This window comes from Lagopus leucura, unplaced genomic scaffold, assembly GCF_019238085.1.
Source record: "Lagopus leucura isolate 7727_CA_CO unplaced genomic scaffold, USGS_WTPT01 Super-Scaffold_806, whole genome shotgun sequence".
In the NCBI taxonomy this organism is placed as follows: Eukaryota; Metazoa; Chordata; class Aves; order Galliformes; family Phasianidae; genus Lagopus; species Lagopus leucura.
This window is the reverse complement of record NW_024962260.1, coordinates 2,766,120-2,783,861: the sequence shown is the minus strand read 5'-3', so window position 1 is coordinate 2,783,861 and position 17,742 is coordinate 2,766,120. Positions and strand designations below refer to the sequence as shown.

Here is a 17,742-nt window from a genome sequence, read left to right as displayed (position 1 = left end):
TTGACCAACACACAGAAGCAGCTTAGCTGTCCCCAAATGATCCTTCACTAAACCCCCCCCCCGGCCCGGCCGTGTGCTCCGTGCCACGCCGCACTCGGTCTGTCCCGCCAGTATTTTTATTGAAGGATCATTTGGGGACAGCTAAGCTGCTTCTGTGTGTTGGTCAACTGCTCTCATACAACGAGAACCCCAATAAAAAACAAACGTCATTGGAGTGCGTGTGCCGCGTGGTCCTTTCCTGTCCCGCAGCTCGCTGTGCTTCTCCCCAACGAGCGGCGTTGGGAAACCAATGGGCTTTGGAAGCACCCCCAGCAGATGGGATCTCAGGGTCAGTTTCAGCTCTTGTTGGGGCCGGGGCTCTCTGTGCCATGGGGCACGGTGCTGGGCGCTGAGATGTGGGGATGCCTGGGGCACTGAGGTGGGTGGCGGGCTGTGGGGCTGCAGGCTGGGGAGCAGCAGGGCTCGGTGCAGCCCTGCAGGGTATTTTTAGCAGGGCCATGTGTCACCTCAGCTGCCACCGCAGTTGGGGGCGGAGGGGGAGGCGCAGGCAGCCCCACACCGCGCCGCCGCTGCCTCCTGCGCTCTCGGCTCGCTGGGGTCCCGGCGTGGGCCCGCTGCCCCCCGGCACCGAACGCAGGTACGGGTGATCCGTGGGGGTCTTTGGGGGCGTGGGGTTGGGCCGGGGGTCCATTGGAACCTTTGGGCTGTGCTGCAGCCCGGGCTGGGCCCCTCGGCTATTTTTAGGTGGGAATGAAGAGCGATAGCGGCAGCACCGCTCCAGGGGTGGCTTCCAGCAGCGCTCCGGGCTGGAGGCTGTGGGGAAATGGGGAAGGGGCTCCTGCCAGGCCCTCCAAGGGGGCAGTGGGACAGGACCCCCCCCCCCCCCCCTTGGCAGCCCCAGTGTGGGGAACGGAGCCACACGGCTGTGGCCCAAGTGGGGCTCTGTGCTGCTCCCATCTTGGATGGCTGAGGTGCTGAGGGTGATCCTGACCCTTCTTTGTGCTCTGCTCTGTGCCGTGGATTCCCCACGGGTCCACCTTGGCTGTGGGCGTGGGGTGGGCTGGGGGCTCTCTGTCTGTGGGGCCGCACTGTAGGTCCACGCTCCAGGCTGGTGTGGGGTCAGTTCTGGTTCCCCATGGTCTCTGGGGCAGGCGGCAGACAGGGCACGTGGCGCCCGGGGCCATTGCCCAAGAAGGCAAGTGGCATTCCTCCACCGGGCTCCCGCACTCCTGCCCTTTACTGTACAAGGCGATAGGGCCCCAGGGCTGCGGTCTGCACGGTGCGTGAATGATCCCAACAGGTGAGGCTGGGTTCAGCCCCAAGCGGGGCCAGGCACTGTTGCGCCCGGTGCCACCGACGCCGCTGTGACGCTGCCACCGGGGCTGCACGTGGCCGTGCTCTCCGATGCTGTAAAACGACACGGCCCCTCTGTGGCCGCTCCTGCCCCGGTGCCAGCTGGGCTATGGGGTTCCTATAGGGTTCCTGTAGGGCCCCCGGTGGCGGCTGCTCCTCACTAACTCTCTCCTCTCTCTCCCCCTCACCCTCCGCTCTCAGTAAAGCTCCATCCCGGTTCCATCATGGCCATCTCCTCGCGCCTCGCGCTCTGGGAGCAGAAGGGAAGTGTTGGTCCTCATGTCCCCATGTCCCTGTGCTGCACGTCCCCGCGCTTGCCTTGTCCCCAGGCCTTCCGAATGGGCATCACTTCTCAGCCTGAATTTACTGCTCTGAGCAATGTCTGTTGTTCGGGTCTCCCTGCAGGGTTGCTGCACAGGGCTGGGGCAACACAGGGCTCTGCACGCTGCAAACAGCTCCATGCCCCGCAGTGCTGGAGCTGCCATGCCCTCAGCAGCACGTGGGGCTGTTCTTGCCGCTTGTCCTGCTGCTCTGCGCAGCCCCTCACCCGGTGCCAACCTGTTGCCCGTGGCCTCGCTGCACGCTAAGTGATGCCCAAAAAACAAAGCTTGGCTCAGCTGTTGCACACAGCCGTGCTGCCAACATCCCTGCAGTGCTGCTGGGCTGCGCTGGGCTGTGCATTCCCATAATCCAACTTCTGCTTCTAACAGATCCGGGAGGAGGACCGGGGCCCACCGCCATCCGCTCCCCCTCTACTCCTCTCTGTCATTCCTGGTGGGTTCATCAAGCAGCTCGTCCGTGAGACTGAGAAGGAGTCCAAGGAGGCGAGGCTGAAGAAGGCGGCCAAGGCCAGTGGGAAGGAGGAGGTGAGCAGCCATTGCACTGCACTGCAGGCGGCCAGGGATGGCTGGGGCACTGCATGTCCCACCTTGGCCTCGGGTCAGAGCATTCTCCTTCTCTTGGCAGCCTGTGGTGGAGGACAGTCCAGCCCAGAGCAGGGATTCCCCAGCTGCCAAAGGAACTGTGGTCAGTGTGGGGAAGTCCTTGCAGAACGGGCTGCAGGCAGGTGGGCAGGGGGGCAAGGGGACACCAACACACACAGCGCTGCCCCCCGGGACGGCTGCGCCTAGCTCCGATCCCAGCAAAGCTCCCACGGTGGCACAGAGCCCTCGGTCAGAGGGTCCTCAGGCAGTAAAGCCACAGAGCCCTGAGAAGAAAAAAGGAGGAGAGGACAAGAGCCCCAAGGCTGCATGCCCTGGGGGGAGCCCCCCATCTACAGCCCCAGCGATCAGCAAGGGCCCCCAGCACTGTGGCAAAGTGAAGGAGGGGGACGTGCCCAAGGGGAAGGGTCCAGAGGGCACCAAGAAGGAGAAGGGAGCAGCCCTGAGTGGCCAACAGTCCTCCAGCACAGCAAGCACCAAGAGGGAGCTGGGGCTGGGCAAGAAGGAGCTGGAGAAGATGAAGAAAGATGTTGGAGGTGGGAAGAAGGAGCCGAAGGAAATGAAAGAGCCTGCAAAAAGCACAAACAAGTCAGAGGGGGCCAAGAGGGAAGCAGGAGGCACTCGAGAAAAGCCTGAAGGTGTGGCAAAAGGAGTCGGGAAGGCAAAGGGAGAGCCTCGAGAAGGAAAAGAGGCATCGCAAGGAGGTGAAGAGGCACTGGCAGAGAGCAAAGCAGCACCTGGGGAGAGTAAAGAGGAGACAGGAGAGAGCGCAGACCAGGAGCAGGTAATGCCTGCAGCTGTCGCCCTGTGCACAGTGCTGTCCTGGTGTCATGCAGCTCTCCTGCCCTTGTGGCTGTGGCTGCAGGCAGTCCTTGTGGCTGTGGTGCTCCAATCCAGCTCCCTGCAGCGCTGCTCTCTCCTCCTGCAGGCTCCCAAGGATGTGTGGTACGAAGCGGATAAAGTGTGGCTCGTGCAGCAGGATGGCTTCGTGCTTGGTAAGCCCTCAACTCACAGCACTGAGGGCCAGAGGGGCCTTTGGTGTGCCATGGCACGGCACTGTGTCAGTGGTTTATGGTTGCCATGTTGCAGCCACGCAGCTGAAACCTGATGTGGGGACACCAGAGCTGCCAGCGGGCAGAGTGCGGGTGCGCCGGGATGCAGATGGCAGCATCACTGAGGTGGATGAGGACAGCGTGCAGCGGGTGAGCCCACCTGGGGCTGGCTCTGGGTTACGGGGTGTACTTGGTGGGACATGGCCCAGGGTGGCTGTGGACGTGGTGCTGGCAGAGAGAGGGTGATGGCACTGTGCTCTGCCCCACGGCTGCTCCCTGACAGCACCCACTGCCTCCTACAGACCAACCCTCCCCACCTGGACCTGGCTGAGGACCTGGCCATGCTCCTCAACCTCAATGAGTGCAGTGCCCTGAACACACTGCAGCATCGCTACCACTCCCATCTCCCCTATACCTACGCCGGGCCCAGCCTGGTGGCCATCCGGCCCGGCCCCGATGCCGGCACCCATGCGGGGAAGGTAAGGGGTTGGGAGTGGGACCCTTCGTGGTACCCTGGGGTGAGGGGGTTCTGTGCTGGGAGGCGGACACCGAACCACCGAACCCACAGCGGAACATTGCGCAGGAGCTGGGAACTGCAGGCCGGCAGGTGGCACCGTGGGACCGCCGCAGTGGTCTGCGTGATGCTCGGGGCTGGGGATGCTCTGCGTAATGCTCGGGGCTGGCGGTGCTGTTGGTTGATGCTTGGGATCAGGGACGCAGGAGGATGCTCGGGGCTGGGCGTGCTGCTGGGTGATGTTCAGGAATGGCGATGCTCGCAGGTGGGCGCTGCTCCCAGCCAAGTAGTTTTCCCGATTTCTGGGAGAAAATCACTGTATTGCTGTACCCGCCATGGGGGTGTTGGTGCTGGGGCAGGAGCGGGCTGGGGAACAGTGCCTGAGGCGCACTAGCATTCTCAGGGGTTTTCTGCAGCATTCCCACACCGTGAAACATCTCCAGTCTCTTTCCACGAGAACCCCTCTCATCACTCTTTGGGACTCCCCCCCGGCCCACAGGTGTCCAAGGGGAGGCGGGACAGCACAGCACCACACATCTGCTCGGTGGCACAGAGAGCCTACAGGACCCTGCTGGCCCAGAGGCGGGACCAGGCCATCGTGCCCATGGGGCGCAGCGGTGCAGGGAAGACCACGAGCTGCCAGTTGGCCCTGGAGCACCTGGTTGGCATGGCAGGCAGCGTGGACGGCCGAGTCTCAGGTATGGGTTGGATCTCAGGTAAGAGTTGGGGCTCAGGTAGGCTGTTGAGCAATCAGCAGCGCGAAGGCAGGTCTGGGTTTGGAGCTGTTGCATGGAGAGCAGAGGTGAGGGCAGGAGTGAGGCTTCCCAATGTACTGCTCAGGGGTTGCCCATGTTGGTTTTGCAGTGGAGAAGATCCAGGCAATGTTCACGGTGCTGGGAGCCTTTGGGGCAGTGAGCACTGAGCAGAACAGCAGCTCCACACGCTTCTCCATGGTCCTCTCTCTGGATTTCAGTGCCGCTGGGCGCATCACCGCCGCTCACCTCCAGGTACCCCAAGGGCACTGCTACCTACTGAGCTCAGGGTCCCTGGGACCAACACCATCCAAGTCCCTGCAGGGAGATCCCAGTCCCTCCCCAGCTCCTGGTGGTATCTCCCCATCTGTGGGTGCTGCTGTCTACTCCCCCTGTGCCCACACCATGCCCTGTGTGCTGGGGAATGGGGGCTGCCACTGATGCCCATCTCTGCTCTCTGCAGACCATGCTGCTGGAGAGGGGCCGTGTCGCCCAGCAGCCCCCTGGGGAGAGCAACTTTAACGTCTTTCCTATGATGCTGGCGGGCCTGGATGTGGCACAGAGGTGAGCAGCGTGCTGCTGCGGGGCCACTGGGGGCTGTGCAGGACCTCCCAGATGCCTTCCTCATTGTGGAGCTCTGCATGGGGAAGTTGGGAAGTGGCGTGGTCTGCATGGCACAGAGCAGGGCTCAGATCTTGTCTTCCCAAACTCCTTGTAGGACCACGTTGCACTTGCACCACGTGGCTGAGAGCAACGCCTTTGGAATCAAGCCCTTCTCAAAGGTAAGGATCACTGATGGAGCCCTGTGCCTCTCCAGCCTGTGGCTGAGCCCTGATATTGCACCATGGCAGTGGCTCTGGGGCTGAGTGTTTCCTTTGGAGAGTGCAGAATGCAATTTTAGAGGCTAAAAGCACCGCATTTGATATCCAGCAGCAGCTCCCTATTAGTCTGAGCCCTTCACAAAGGTTAGGCAGATCGCCAATGAGCCCAAGTGCTGGGATGAATCGCAGCAATTTGCAGTTACATCACCAGTGGGTGAATTCAGTATTCAATCTTCATTAAGGAGCTCCAGTGCCAGTCTGGAGCCGCACAAGTCAGCTGCTGCAGCGCTGAGGGCACGGCGAGGCCTCGAGCTCCACTGGTGCCACAGATTTGAGCTGAGGGAATAGTTGTGATATTCTGTGTCAGAAGCACCAGGCTCTCCATGCAGAGATGCTCCCGCTGTTCCATGTCTCTTTCTGTGTCCCCTCATCGTCCCCTCCTGCCTGCCCAGCTGCACGTCCCCATCCTTTTGGGTGCCCCATATATCCCCCCTCTCTTCCTGCAGCCTGAGGAGAAGCAGAAGGCGAGCACAGCGTTTGCAAAGCTGCAAGCAGCCATGGGTGTGCTGGGCATCACAGCAGAGGAGCAGGCGGCCATGTGGAGAGTGCTGGCTGGCATCCACCACCTGGGAGCTGCGGGGGCCTGCCGAGGTAAGGGCTGTTCCCTCCTTCCTCCATAGCCACTGGCAGTGCAGTGGGCAGGGCTGGGTGCTGCTCTCTGGAGGTGAGCTGCCATGGGACCTCGTGGCACCAGTCGTGGTGTCATCACTTGAGTGCCTCATACAGTGCCTGAGCTACACGAGAACGGTTCCAGATGAGAACTGTAGTTATGAAGGCTTTGTTAATACAAGCATACAGAGATTGCCATATCCCTTGTAAATTATGTTAAGCGGTGTGCTAACCCGTCTGGGAGAGAGCCCCATTGATTTACACCCTTCAATTTATGAGGGCTGCATAAAGGCTGCTATAAACTCAGCACAGACATCCATAAACGTCTCCGCAACGTGTCATAACACATCTCGTGGTAATTTAAGCCATTAATCATCTATTAATTATTTTAAAAGGATAAATGCTGTCGTCACTTAGAGAGCATTCTCCTTCCCCTTCCCTCTGGCGCTCCGTCTCCCCATTTCCCTTCTCCCCTTCTATATGGTAGAGTGTCACAAAGAAGCTTTTGGTAAAACCAAAGCTCCCTTCTGCCTTAAGAGCTTCCAGGACAGCAGGATTTGGAGATGTGTCTCCTTCCTGGTGCCGTGCCATCAGCTGGGCCTGAATGCTTTGTTAGCATTTTCAACCCATTCTTGTAATTACCTGAGCCAATTTGCTCTGATTTACACTGGGACTGCCTGCATGTCACTCGGGAGTCAGGCGAGGGCTGCATTCACAAAGCCTTGGAGCACTTCTCGTGATGTGAAGAGGAATGTGAAGTGTTGTGCTGGGGCTCCGGAGCTGTGTATGGGATTAGCAATCAGAGCATGTCTCAGCAGCACTCGCTCCGCTATCGATTCCCCCATCGTGTGTCAACCAAAGGGGAGAAATGAAAGGAAATACGGATAAAAAATGGATCAAAGCCGGATGGAGCAAAAGTCTCGGCGGGGGCGATGACTCTTTTAATGTGGTTAAACCTGTCTCCTGATCGCCATCTCTTCCCTTCCCTCTCATGCCCTTTGAAGATCTGCGCTCAGCATCCTCTCACCGAGGGCAGCCCCTCCTCCGCACGGTGCATTCCGAGCCCCTTCCCTGCGCTTTGCTCCCTCTGCTGATTGCCGTCGTCTCGTCACAAAGCTTCTTGCCCAGGAATGAAGCAGGAGGGAACAGCACCATCTCCCTCTGGCTGGGAGCGGAAAATGCATTTGTGGCGAGAAAAACATCGAGAAGAAAAGGCTGAATTTCAAAGCCAAGGTGTCAGCAATTCCCCTTTGCTTTTGAAATGCGTCGAAGCGGCTTTTTTATGAGAAACAAGCCGACATCCAGAGGCCGGCAGGGCACCTTAGGTACCCATTCACCTAAAAGAGCTTTCGGTCCCCTTTGTGCGCCGCGGACCGCGGTGTGTTTTCATTTCTTCATTAGCTCTCTAACCGGGAAGGAGGGCTCGGGCACAGCCGGGGTCGGCGCTCAGCTCCAGTGCTGCTTTGGATGGAGCTGCAGTGCTGCAGGGGGAGGGTGGCATTGCCAGGGTTCTGCTCTTCCTTGTGGTTTTGGTTTCCTTCAGGATGCAGATAGGCGTTGCATTAGAAACACAGGTGCAGGGTATCTGTGCAATGTGGGGTCTGCCTTGTGCAGCAGGACCCAGGGCTCTGCACAGTGCTCTGGATCCCCTGTCCTGGTGGCTGAGAGCAGAGCAGGGACGTCTGGTTTTGTTACACCAGCTCCGCTGCTTCGCCCTGCCGGGAAGGGAAGAGCTGCTCTGCTGCCTGGTGTCGTTCATCACAATGATCCCTGGAAAAGATTGCATTAGGGCTGGCCTCTGCATCCTGCCCATTTTTCTCTCTGTTAAAGCCTTCTGCTCTTCAGCACTCAGGTTTCCTGCTGCAGGGAGAAGCACCTGGGGAATGTTTTCAGGATTTTGTCCTTTTTTTTTCTTCTCTTTCCTGCTCCAAGCAGGCTGTCTCTGTGCCCCCCGAGTTATGGCACTATCTGTTCAGTGCTCTGACATCTTTATTACAAACAGCTGGGGAAACGCAGCCAGAGTGGCAGATTTCTTTAATCATGCTATTACACAGCTCTCCCCTTTGTTATATATAGACTTCAACATGTCATACATCAGCCAGCCGGTCAGCGGAGAATAGACCGGAGGATTTAGAGCAGGACAAATAGATTACCCCATCCAGCCGGGAGGATCCTCCTCTCCCCCTCAGGTGGTAATCCCATCAGCACCCCACTGGGCTGCTTGCTGCCGTGTTTGCTGGTTGCAAGGCATTCAGCCCAGCTGCAACCTGCCCTAAACTGCCCAGCCCTCCCTGGTCAGAGCAGTGGGGAACCCACTGTGATGTGTTGGTCTGAGATGTTTCATTCCCAACCAAAAATTATGCCAAGTGATGACCCAAATGGGTCATATCGATCCAGGGAAGGGAGGAAAAGCTTTTCAGATTTGTTGGAGATGTTACAGAGGCAGGGAGTGAGGGAAGCGCCCGACCACGTCCACCGTAATTGAAAATTAAAGCAGCAGCCTATAGAGAAGGGCATAAAGCTGAGCACCATGGCAATGAAAGGAATTGGAAAGCAGCTCTCTGCTGGCTTGCAGAGCACGTGGGGCTGCAACACCCGAGAGCATCGGCTGCAAAACCCCTCCAAGCTCAGCAGTGCTCTTCATGCTCCTACTGCAGAGCCGGTGCTGGGGGCTGCGGTGCTGTGCAGGATGCCCTTGATGGAATCCCTGCTGCAGGACCGCCACCTGCCTCCATCCCATGTGCTGTCTCTGTGTGTGCTTGATGCCCTGCCTCCCTTCGCAGTGGGCCGCAAGCAGTTCATGCACTTTGAGTGGGCGACGCACGCTGCTGAGGTGCTGGGCTGTGAGCTGGAGGAGCTCAGCACCGCCGTCTTCAAGCACCACCTGAAGCAGATCCTGGCACAGGCGGCTGCACGGGGCGGCGGGAGGCCCTCTGAAGAGGAGGGACCCTCAGGTACCCAGCACTCCCTTCTCCCTTTCCTCATGGAGTTCCTATTTCCACATGGGATATTTCTATTTCCATGTGGGAATGCGATAGAGCCCTGATTACCACCTGAAAAAGAGACCTGGGCATGAAGGAGTGCAGGTGATGCCTCTTGGAAGATCAGCAATGGGGCCCTCCCTAGAAATGGGGAGGGAAAGAAGAAAGAAATGCTATGGGGGCAGCAGGGTGGGCTTCTGCTGTGCCCCATAGCCTAACCTGGGGCACATGCACAAAGCATGGGGCGCTGGAGGGGCTGCGAGCACACAGGTGGCTGTGCACAGGCAGGGAGCATTACTTTGCTCCTCTCTCTGCAGGGCAGAAGATGACGGGTGTGGAGTGTGTGGAGGGAATGGCTTCAGGTCTCTACGAAGAGCTTTTTGCTGCACTCGTCTCCATGATCAACAGGTATGGGGCCAGCATTGCGTCCTGCAGAGCTCGGTGATGGGTGAGATATCGCAGGCTGGAGCTGGGGTTAGCAGTGTGCAGGGAGCCCACGGGGAGCCATGCAGCTGCTGTGTGGTCACAAGTGGGGATCAAAACGTTGCGAAGCATCCCTCCTCTGCTCACCTCCGTCTGGAAAGCTGGGAGGGAGGGGCATCCCTTGTACTGAAATGACCCATTCAGTTAAACGGAATGCTTGACACGGGGCTGAGGATCGGACCCCAAACAATTCACTTTTCTCAATTCAGATGTGCAGCCCAATTCGTACAAGTCAGCATCCGCATGAAACCCAGTGCTCAGAAACACTCTGTGTTGTTCCAGCGGGTCTATTTTTACCTGCGGCTGAATATTTTCATTTTAATTCCTAGCAACCGCATTCCAAAGTGAAATTGGTGATGGTACTCTAAGACCTTGCAGAAGATTCTCTTGAATAGCAGCACTAAATCATGCTGTACCCTACTCCCTTCAAAGCTAGCGTTGCTTTGCTTGACTTTATTCCCCACACCGACCCATCACCACCTATCAAAGCTTTGCAATGGTGGCCGGAGAGAAATGTCATGCTGCTGTGCAGTCCATGTGCTGGTAGCGATGGCGATGGCTCTAAACACCCAGGGTGCCAGGAAGGGACGCAGGCAGGGGGAGGCTGGAAGCTAGCAGAGGGTCGGTGTCACCCCACGCTGTGTGCCCGTCCCCAGGTCCTTCTCATCCCAGCACCTCTCCATCGCCTCCATTGCGGTGGTGGACACCCCTGGCTTCCACAACCCACGGCACCAGGGTGGGCAGCGGGCAGCCACGTTTGAGGAGCTGTGCCACAACTACGTGCATGAGCGGCTGCAGGGGCTCTTCTACGAGAGAACCTTTGTCTCGGAGATGGAGAGGTACAAAGAGGTGAGCGTGGGTGCATGGGGCTGCCTTGGGCACATGCAGTGCCTGTGAGCTGCTGCGGTGAAAGGGACGGCGCTTCGGGGCTGTGATGGAGGAGTGCTGCAGGAACACAGGGTCTGCAGGCCCCTCCTCCTTCTGCCCCCAGCAGTGTCCTCATGGGCATTTGTGAGACCAAGGGGTGACCATTGGGTAACCATCATGGGAACATGGAGGGACATTTGAATGACCATGGAGGGGCTGTGGGGAGGAGATGGTGTGGCCATGGAGCGCTCATGTCTTGACCTTGAGAAGATCACAGAGGGGAAATGGGTTGACTGTAAGGTGACCATAAGGGGATCACAGGGTGGAACATTTGGAAACCATGAGGCAACCGTGAAGGGACCAAAGTGAGAACATTGAATGACCATAAAAGGATCGTGGTCATGGTGTGACCATGAGGTGATTGTGGAGATACCACAGGGTAAAAGGGGGGATGCAGTGAGTAATAGGCATCGAAGAAGTGAGTATGGGGCAGCCATTCTAGGGCCACGTGCTGACCACCTGATGAATGTGGGAAAACCATGTTGTGACCATGGGGTGACTATGAAGGAACCACGGTGTGAACAAGGAATCATGCGTGAAGGGATCAAGGGGTGGACAACTGACTGGCAGTGAAGTCAGTATGAAGGGATTATTGGGTAACCACGAATGGACCACAGGGAGAACGTGGGGGCCAAAGGCTGAACACAGCACAACCACGCAGGGGCCATAGAGTAACCATGTGAGAACGTGGGTGACCACGACGTTGAGGATACTTGGCAATAAATTCAGAGCCTTCAGCAGTTAATTAAAAATCTTCAGCAAGCAGATATTCTGATTAGGGAAGGCTGTTTCTCCCAGTTGAACAGGACATCTGGTGCCCAAAAGCAGGCTCTCAGCGTTCCTTTGGGGAGGTACCATGTACCCTGCTATGGTTGATAATAGTCACCACAAAAAATTAAAAATTCCTGGTTCTAATTCCTAATCAAAAACTTAATCAACAGCCATGTTTTCTGTAAATAAGTTCTTAACCAAACATGGGGCCTGGCCTACTTAACATATGATATACTTCCAAAGCCACAGATAGGGCCCTGGGAAGCCTGATGTGCTGGGGGGCAACCAGCCGATGGCAGGGGGTTGGAACTGGGTGGGCTTTAAGGTCCCCTCCAATGGAAGCCATTCTATGATTTGTGAGGCATCTCCTCCCAGCTGAGGAGCTCTGCACCCTTCTCGTGGTGCAGCTGGGCTTTTCCTAAATTAGCTCAGGTGTTGAATAATAGAGAACAGAAAGGAAAATGATAAATTATCACAGAAATAAACTGCTGGAAAATCTACTGGCAAAAATGAACTTATTAAGCTTGCAGAAGTAACTTTAATACCTTCAGCTCTGGAAAAATGGTTGAATTCCCACGGCTTAATATTCACACAGCGCTTGTCTCCAGTAAGTATAGATGTGCCCTTCAGTAGTGATGAATATGCAGCTACCAGCCGAGCATGAAATGAAGGAGCTTGGTGGGATCACCATGCCTTGTGCCAGTGCTGCCCTGCCCCAAACACGGGGCTTTCTGCTGCCACCCCCTGAGCCCCAGAAACACCACAGGGTGCTGGAAACACGAGACCTGCTGGCCCCGCCAACCTGAAATAGAAAGGGAACGCGAATGGCGGCTCTGCCCGCCAGCTGCACGTTAATAATTGATTGTTTCCTCGGTGCTCTCTTGTTCGGTCCTGTTATTATCATATCCATCATTTATGCAGCTTGTCTGACACTCACCGAGTGCTGTGGAGCCCTTGGAGCGTGCTGCTCTGCGCCCACAGAAGTGTCCCTGGTGGCAGCTCCGCTCCATCGCCCTCCTCGTTGTGCACACACCTGCGGTCGGAATCCTGACTGAAGTGAGCTTTTAAATAATGTTTTCCAGGAAAATGTTGAGGTGTCTTTTGATCTTCCAGAGCGCTCTCCACTGGTCACGCTGTCCATCGTTGACCTGAACCCCTCGCAGGTAACCGGGCCCCGTGGCCACTGGGGGAATTGGTCGCTCTGCCTGGAGCATCTTTCCTCTGCTCGGAGGGTTGCAGAGGCCGTGCTGCCTCGTTGTGTGCAGTGCATGTGGCATGAGTTACCAGGGGCACACAGCTGGGCAGAGGTTTCCTTTCTTCTCAGCTTAGAGCAAAGATGCTGGGAAGTGGGGCATGCTGGCTGCAGCTCCTGGCCACCCCCTGTCCCGTTCCTGGTGACCCAAGAGACACCTCCACTCTTTGACAGCCACAGGTGCTGCCCAGCAGCCTGGGGGCCGACCGCAGGGGGCTGCTGTGGATCCTGGATGAGGAGGTGCTGATCCCAGGCTCTGGAGATGGTGCTGCTTTTGACCGCCTCTGCTCTTACTTTGCCCCAAAAGGATCTGACCAGGATGGTGAGTTGGGCATCTCCCCACACTCCAGCTGCATTGCTTCTGGAATCACCATTTAACTATGACAATTAAGGAAACCCCCCAGAAAATTAACTATTTCACTTTCCTTCTTGGGCAATCCTCTTCTGCTAAGAAACGCAGAGCTGGGTTCTCTCCCATCAGTGAAAGCAGTGTGGGTTCCCCATGCACCATCACTGTACTGTGCCTGGAGAGCATGGTCTGAAATGCTCTGCTAGGTGCACGCCATCTCCTGGCCCTGCTGGCAGTGGTAGCCCCACGGGAACCTGATGGTGACCCCCTTGGGGTGCAGTTGACCCCCTCATGGCACTGTTGCTGTTGCAGGGGCCGGCTGTGTGCGCAAGTGTGAGCAGGCACTGCACTTTGAGATCCCACACCAGCTAGGCACCGACCCCGTGCGCTATGACCTGGCAGGCTGGGTGAGCAAGGCCAAGCTCAACCTGTCTGCAGAGAACGCCGGTCAGCTGCTGCAGCAATCTCAGCTGTGAGTATGGGGCATGTGCTTGTGGCTGCTCCATGGGAGAGGGATGAGATGGGGAAGGAAGCAAGGAAAAAGCCAGGAAAAAAGCTGCTTTTGGTCCAGCTTTGTTGGAATATTTAGAATTTAGTAAGGTAGGGGAGCAAAGCCAAGAGATTTGATGTATAGCCACCCAGCCCCAGCTGATGAGCAGCTACATGTGCATGGTTTGATTATGGTGGATGCGCAACAGGGATCTGGTGAATAATGCCATCCCATCCAAGCCATCCCATAATGCTCCCCATCAAAATTACCTGAAGCAGTAGAGCTGTGTCTAACCCTAACCCTAACCCAATGCAAAGAAATTTAGTGGAATGCAACACAGTAAAATGCAGTGGAATTCAATGCAATCCAGTGATGTGAAATGAAATCAAATGCAGTGCAACATCATGTCATCCTAAGCCTAACTGTAACCCTGCTGCAGGGGAGGCAATGTGGGGAGAATGCTGGGTGCTGCTGTCCCACAGGTAGAAGGGCCCCGCAATGTCCTTGGCTCTGCAGCATCACAGTGCAGAGGCAGTGAGGCACCCATGTAGCAGCACTTCTCTTTCCCCTGCTGCATCCAGCAACCTTGTAAACTACTGGAGCTGAAACACAAACACGCTGGTACAGATGCCTCCACACACGCCATGATTTTAACCTTCTGCTTAAGCCCTGCCGGCTCATTTTGTTCTGGGCTTTGGTTCAGGGAAGTTCTAATAGCGACAAGCAGCGGGGTTCTCAATGCAGAGAGAAGCCAGGAGCTGTGGGGCAGCACTGCATGAGTACCAGTGCTGGATTTGGCACTGACCTCGGGCTGCAGGTTGCTGGCAGCAAAGTGCTCCTGTGCTGCTCCCGCTGTGTACCCAGCACCTCACTCTTTTCTCGCCCACAGGAATGCACTGCAGGAGCTGGCAATGCTGCGCCGCGGGGTGCCGCGGGTCTGCCGTGCTGTGGCGGGGCTGGAAGGGTGCTCACAGGCGGCCCTGCAGCGCAATGCCTGCATCAGGAAGGTCTTCGCCAGCAGCTTGGCAGCAGTCAGGAGGAGATCGGTGTGCGCCCAGCTCAAGCTGCAGGCAGTGAGTGCAGAGACAGGAGCAGGGCTGTGCGTGGCTCCTCTCGGCTGGGGATGCTGCGCTGCAGCTCAGGGAGAGCATCGCAAGGAAACAAGTCGCAAAGCAGATTACATGCACACCTTGCTGTGCTGCTGGTTAATCCTCTTAAGCATGCTGGCCCTCCGTGCTGGCTGTGCGCCAGCCTCCTGTTGCTCACACTGTAATGGGGTGCTTGGGCTCCCAGCAGACTCAGCAGCCAGCTTCGTGCATGTTCTGGCTCCCCCCAGCCCAGTGGAATCATAGAACCACAGAATTTTTTGAGATAGAAGTGACCTTTAAAGGCCACCTGGCCCCTCTCCCCTACAAGGAACATCTACAACTCAACTAGGTGCTCAGAGCCCTGTTTCCAGAGACAGGGCATTTGGGAACAGAAAACCGGGGGCTTTGGGAGAAAGTCTTGCTTGGTTACCTCCAGTCCCGCTGACCTCTTCTTTCCCCTAGGACGCTCTCACCAGCCTCCTGCGGCGCTCCCAGCTGCACTTTGTGCACTCCCTGGTTCCTGGGACAGCGGTGGAGAAGGCAGACCCGCCGCTGCTGGATGTGCCGGCCCTGCGAGCCCAGCTGGGGGGCAGCCAGCTCCTGGACGCCCTGCGCCTGCACCGCATTGGTATGCACTGCCCCCTGCAGCCCCTGCTCAGCCCTCCACGCTTTGCTCATGTCCTGCCTCTCGCTGGACCTGCTTCACCACATTGCCGCTGCCTTTGGGGATTTTTGAGAGGTCTCTTCACTGCTGGTGGCTCAGCTTGAGCACAATGAGTGCAGTGCCCCGTGCTCCCTTTGCAGACCCATGCATGACTTTGTTCCTGCACCCTGTGGGGCCACAAAAGGCCCGAGCAGGGGGCTGGGGACATTTCCTGCATTGCACAGTGTGCCACCTTATCCAGCCACCTCCAGCGCACCTTTCGTTCCCTTCCTGCTGCTTCTGTTTTGCCATCATTTTGCTCAGCTCCCCCAGCCTCCCCACCTGCATCCCACTTTGCTGCATGCCCCAGCAGCCCCTGCACTGCTCCCTCCCTCCCTCCCTCCCCAGCAATACAAACCTCACTGCCAGCTCATGCATCCTGCCCAGAGGTGTCTGTTGTCCCCAGGGTACGCGGACCACCTGCTCCTGACCCACTTCCGACGGCGCTTCCAGGTGCTGGCTCCAGCTGTCATGAAGAAGTGCACATCTGCCTACGAGGTGCCGGATGAGAGCAAGGTATGTCCTGACTGAGAGCACCACCTTGGGCTCTGCCCGTGCCCATGCTCAGCACAGTCAGGGCTCTCTCTGCAATTAGGAGCTATTACCGGAGCTCTTCAAAGGAGCTCTTGGTCTTGTCCTGGGGCAGGGGGCAGCTCCTTCCGGGCTCAGCCATTCAATACATTCAGCGCTCTTATTGTCATGGCTGCCCCTGGGGCTGTGGGGTCAATGCCTAAAGCTCTGCTGAGCCTCTCCCGGCAGCAGTGGGTGATGTGCTCTGCTCTCAGCCCCGGAGTTTCTCCCCCTTAAGGCTGTGTTTTTGCAAAGGCTGTTATCACTCCTAGCGTGGGCTGCATTTTCCAGGGTTATTGCACCATGGAGAGGACTTGGAGAAACCAGCCTGGAAATGCTTATTACTGCTTCTTTTTAATGCTTAAGAGCGAAGAGCTTTGGAAACCCTGCTAGGTTAGGGCTGGGGTTGTCCCAAAATATGTGAAGCTGAAGACAAAGCAGAATCACACCCCAGGGACCCAATGTAGCTTAAAGAGCATGAAGTTTCCAGGGCTGGGCATCACCTGGGCTGGCACCAAAGGAACGAAGGCCAGGATCTCCCAGTTAAACAGGTTTTATAATAAATCAGTAGCAAGGCTGGGGAGTCACCTGCATGCCTGGAATGAGATGTGGGTAAGCCAGAGAGCTGAGGGGAGATCAATCAAAGACGGACATATGCTCTGTTGTGCAAACTGCCAGAGTGCATGCACGTTCAGTAAAGACCTCGGGATTTAATGAGACAAGTCTGACAGTCAGAAAAGGTCAACATTGTCATTAAAGAAGGCAGAGGGGACTCACAGCAGCGCATGAGCTGGGAGCTGCAATGCATTCCCTCCCTGCAGGCAATCGAGGAGCTCTTCCACGCGCTGGATCTGGAGAAGAAAAGTGTGGCCATAGGACGCAGCCAGGTACAAAGGCATCACCCTGGGTTACAGTGTGCCTCGTCCTGAAACCCAACCCAGCCACCTCCCACGTCCCATAGAAGCAATGGGGCTCAGGGAGCTTGGTCTCTTTGAGTAGGGGTGAAACCTGCCAGACTGGGCAGCAGTTGTCCCAGCAACAGAATTTGAACTTAAAGTTGATAATCTCAAAGGAAAATTAATTTCATATGCATGCTTGCCTTCAGCTCTCAGAGTCTATAAAGAAAGAATTCATGAAATGGTTCTGTGGAGTGAAATAACTTTCTTTTATCCCGCGCAGAGCAGTTTGCAATTATCTCTTCTATGAAACCCTTGTACTTAATCAATAGTGCGATAGCAGCTGCAGTCACATCTTGTTATATGGCACTTGGTTTTGCCATCACTTTGAGTATTGATTTTGCACTAGCTTCTAAAACTCACTGGCTTGTGAAGTTAATACAGACCTTAATGAGACAATCAAGTAGGTGGAGGAGCAATCATAACATTATCTCAAGAAAGCGATCTTCCCTGGGATTGTTCTTTGATTCAGTTTGGCTTCTTTGAAATGCAACTCTTGGGGTGTACCTGTGGGTTCAGGAGTGTCATTCATTATTACTGAAGCTGCATTATGCAGACGGTGCATGCAGTTCGGAAGTGACTGGGGCAGCTCTGGGCTCAGAGCCAGGGTTGTTCTGCTCCCGGGGTGCACATCGCTCTCTCCTTGCATAGGTGTTCCTGAAGGCAGGTGTTCTCACCAGGCTGGAGAAGCAGCGTGACAAGCTGATAGCTCAGAAACTGATCCTCCTCCAGGCAGCCTGTAAGGGTTTCCTCAGCCGTCAGAAGTTCAAGAGGCTGAAGGTACCCATCCCATGGGTTGGGATGCCCTGAGTCCACCAAGATATGTGCTTGGGCTGCTGCACAGGGTCAGGGCTGCTGTGATACCTGCAGGTACAACGCCTTGCTGTCCGCTGCATCCAGAAGAACGTGGTGGTCTTCCAGGCGGTCCGGCACTGGCCCTGGTGGCAGCTGCTGAGCCGTGTGCGGCCCTTGCTCAGCATTAACCTGGCAGAGGAACAGCTGCGAGTAAAAGAGGTAAATTCCATGGGATGGGATGGGATGGGATGGGATGGGATGGGATGGGATGGGAT

At 56.6% G+C, this 17,742-nt stretch overlaps 1 protein-coding gene across 1 annotated transcript in view; it reads left to right on the top strand.

The window, feature by feature from the left end:
• Nucleotides 1-497: 497 nt before the first annotated feature.
• The window catches only part of MYO18B (myosin XVIIIB), a 44,656-nt gene continuing 27,411 nt past the window's right edge, over nucleotides 498-17,742 (top strand). The window contains 25 exon segments of the mRNA XM_042865485.1: nucleotides 498-524; nucleotides 526-637; nucleotides 1,555-1,616; nucleotides 2,064-2,219; nucleotides 2,320-3,078; nucleotides 3,223-3,289; nucleotides 3,384-3,496; nucleotides 3,649-3,825; nucleotides 4,360-4,558; nucleotides 4,725-4,867; nucleotides 5,076-5,176; nucleotides 5,331-5,394; nucleotides 5,940-6,084; nucleotides 8,886-9,056; nucleotides 9,401-9,491; nucleotides 10,223-10,415; nucleotides 12,347-12,427; nucleotides 12,691-12,838; nucleotides 13,178-13,337; nucleotides 14,245-14,428; nucleotides 14,906-15,071; nucleotides 15,553-15,662; nucleotides 16,538-16,603; nucleotides 17,324-17,452; nucleotides 17,543-17,686. Coding sequence (XP_042721419.1) covers nucleotides 498-524; nucleotides 526-637; nucleotides 1,555-1,616; nucleotides 2,064-2,219; nucleotides 2,320-3,078; nucleotides 3,223-3,289; nucleotides 3,384-3,496; nucleotides 3,649-3,825; nucleotides 4,360-4,558; nucleotides 4,725-4,867; nucleotides 5,076-5,176; nucleotides 5,331-5,394; nucleotides 5,940-6,084; nucleotides 8,886-9,056; nucleotides 9,401-9,491; nucleotides 10,223-10,415; nucleotides 12,347-12,427; nucleotides 12,691-12,838; nucleotides 13,178-13,337; nucleotides 14,245-14,428; nucleotides 14,906-15,071; nucleotides 15,553-15,662; nucleotides 16,538-16,603; nucleotides 17,324-17,452; nucleotides 17,543-17,686 — 3,768 coding nt within the window.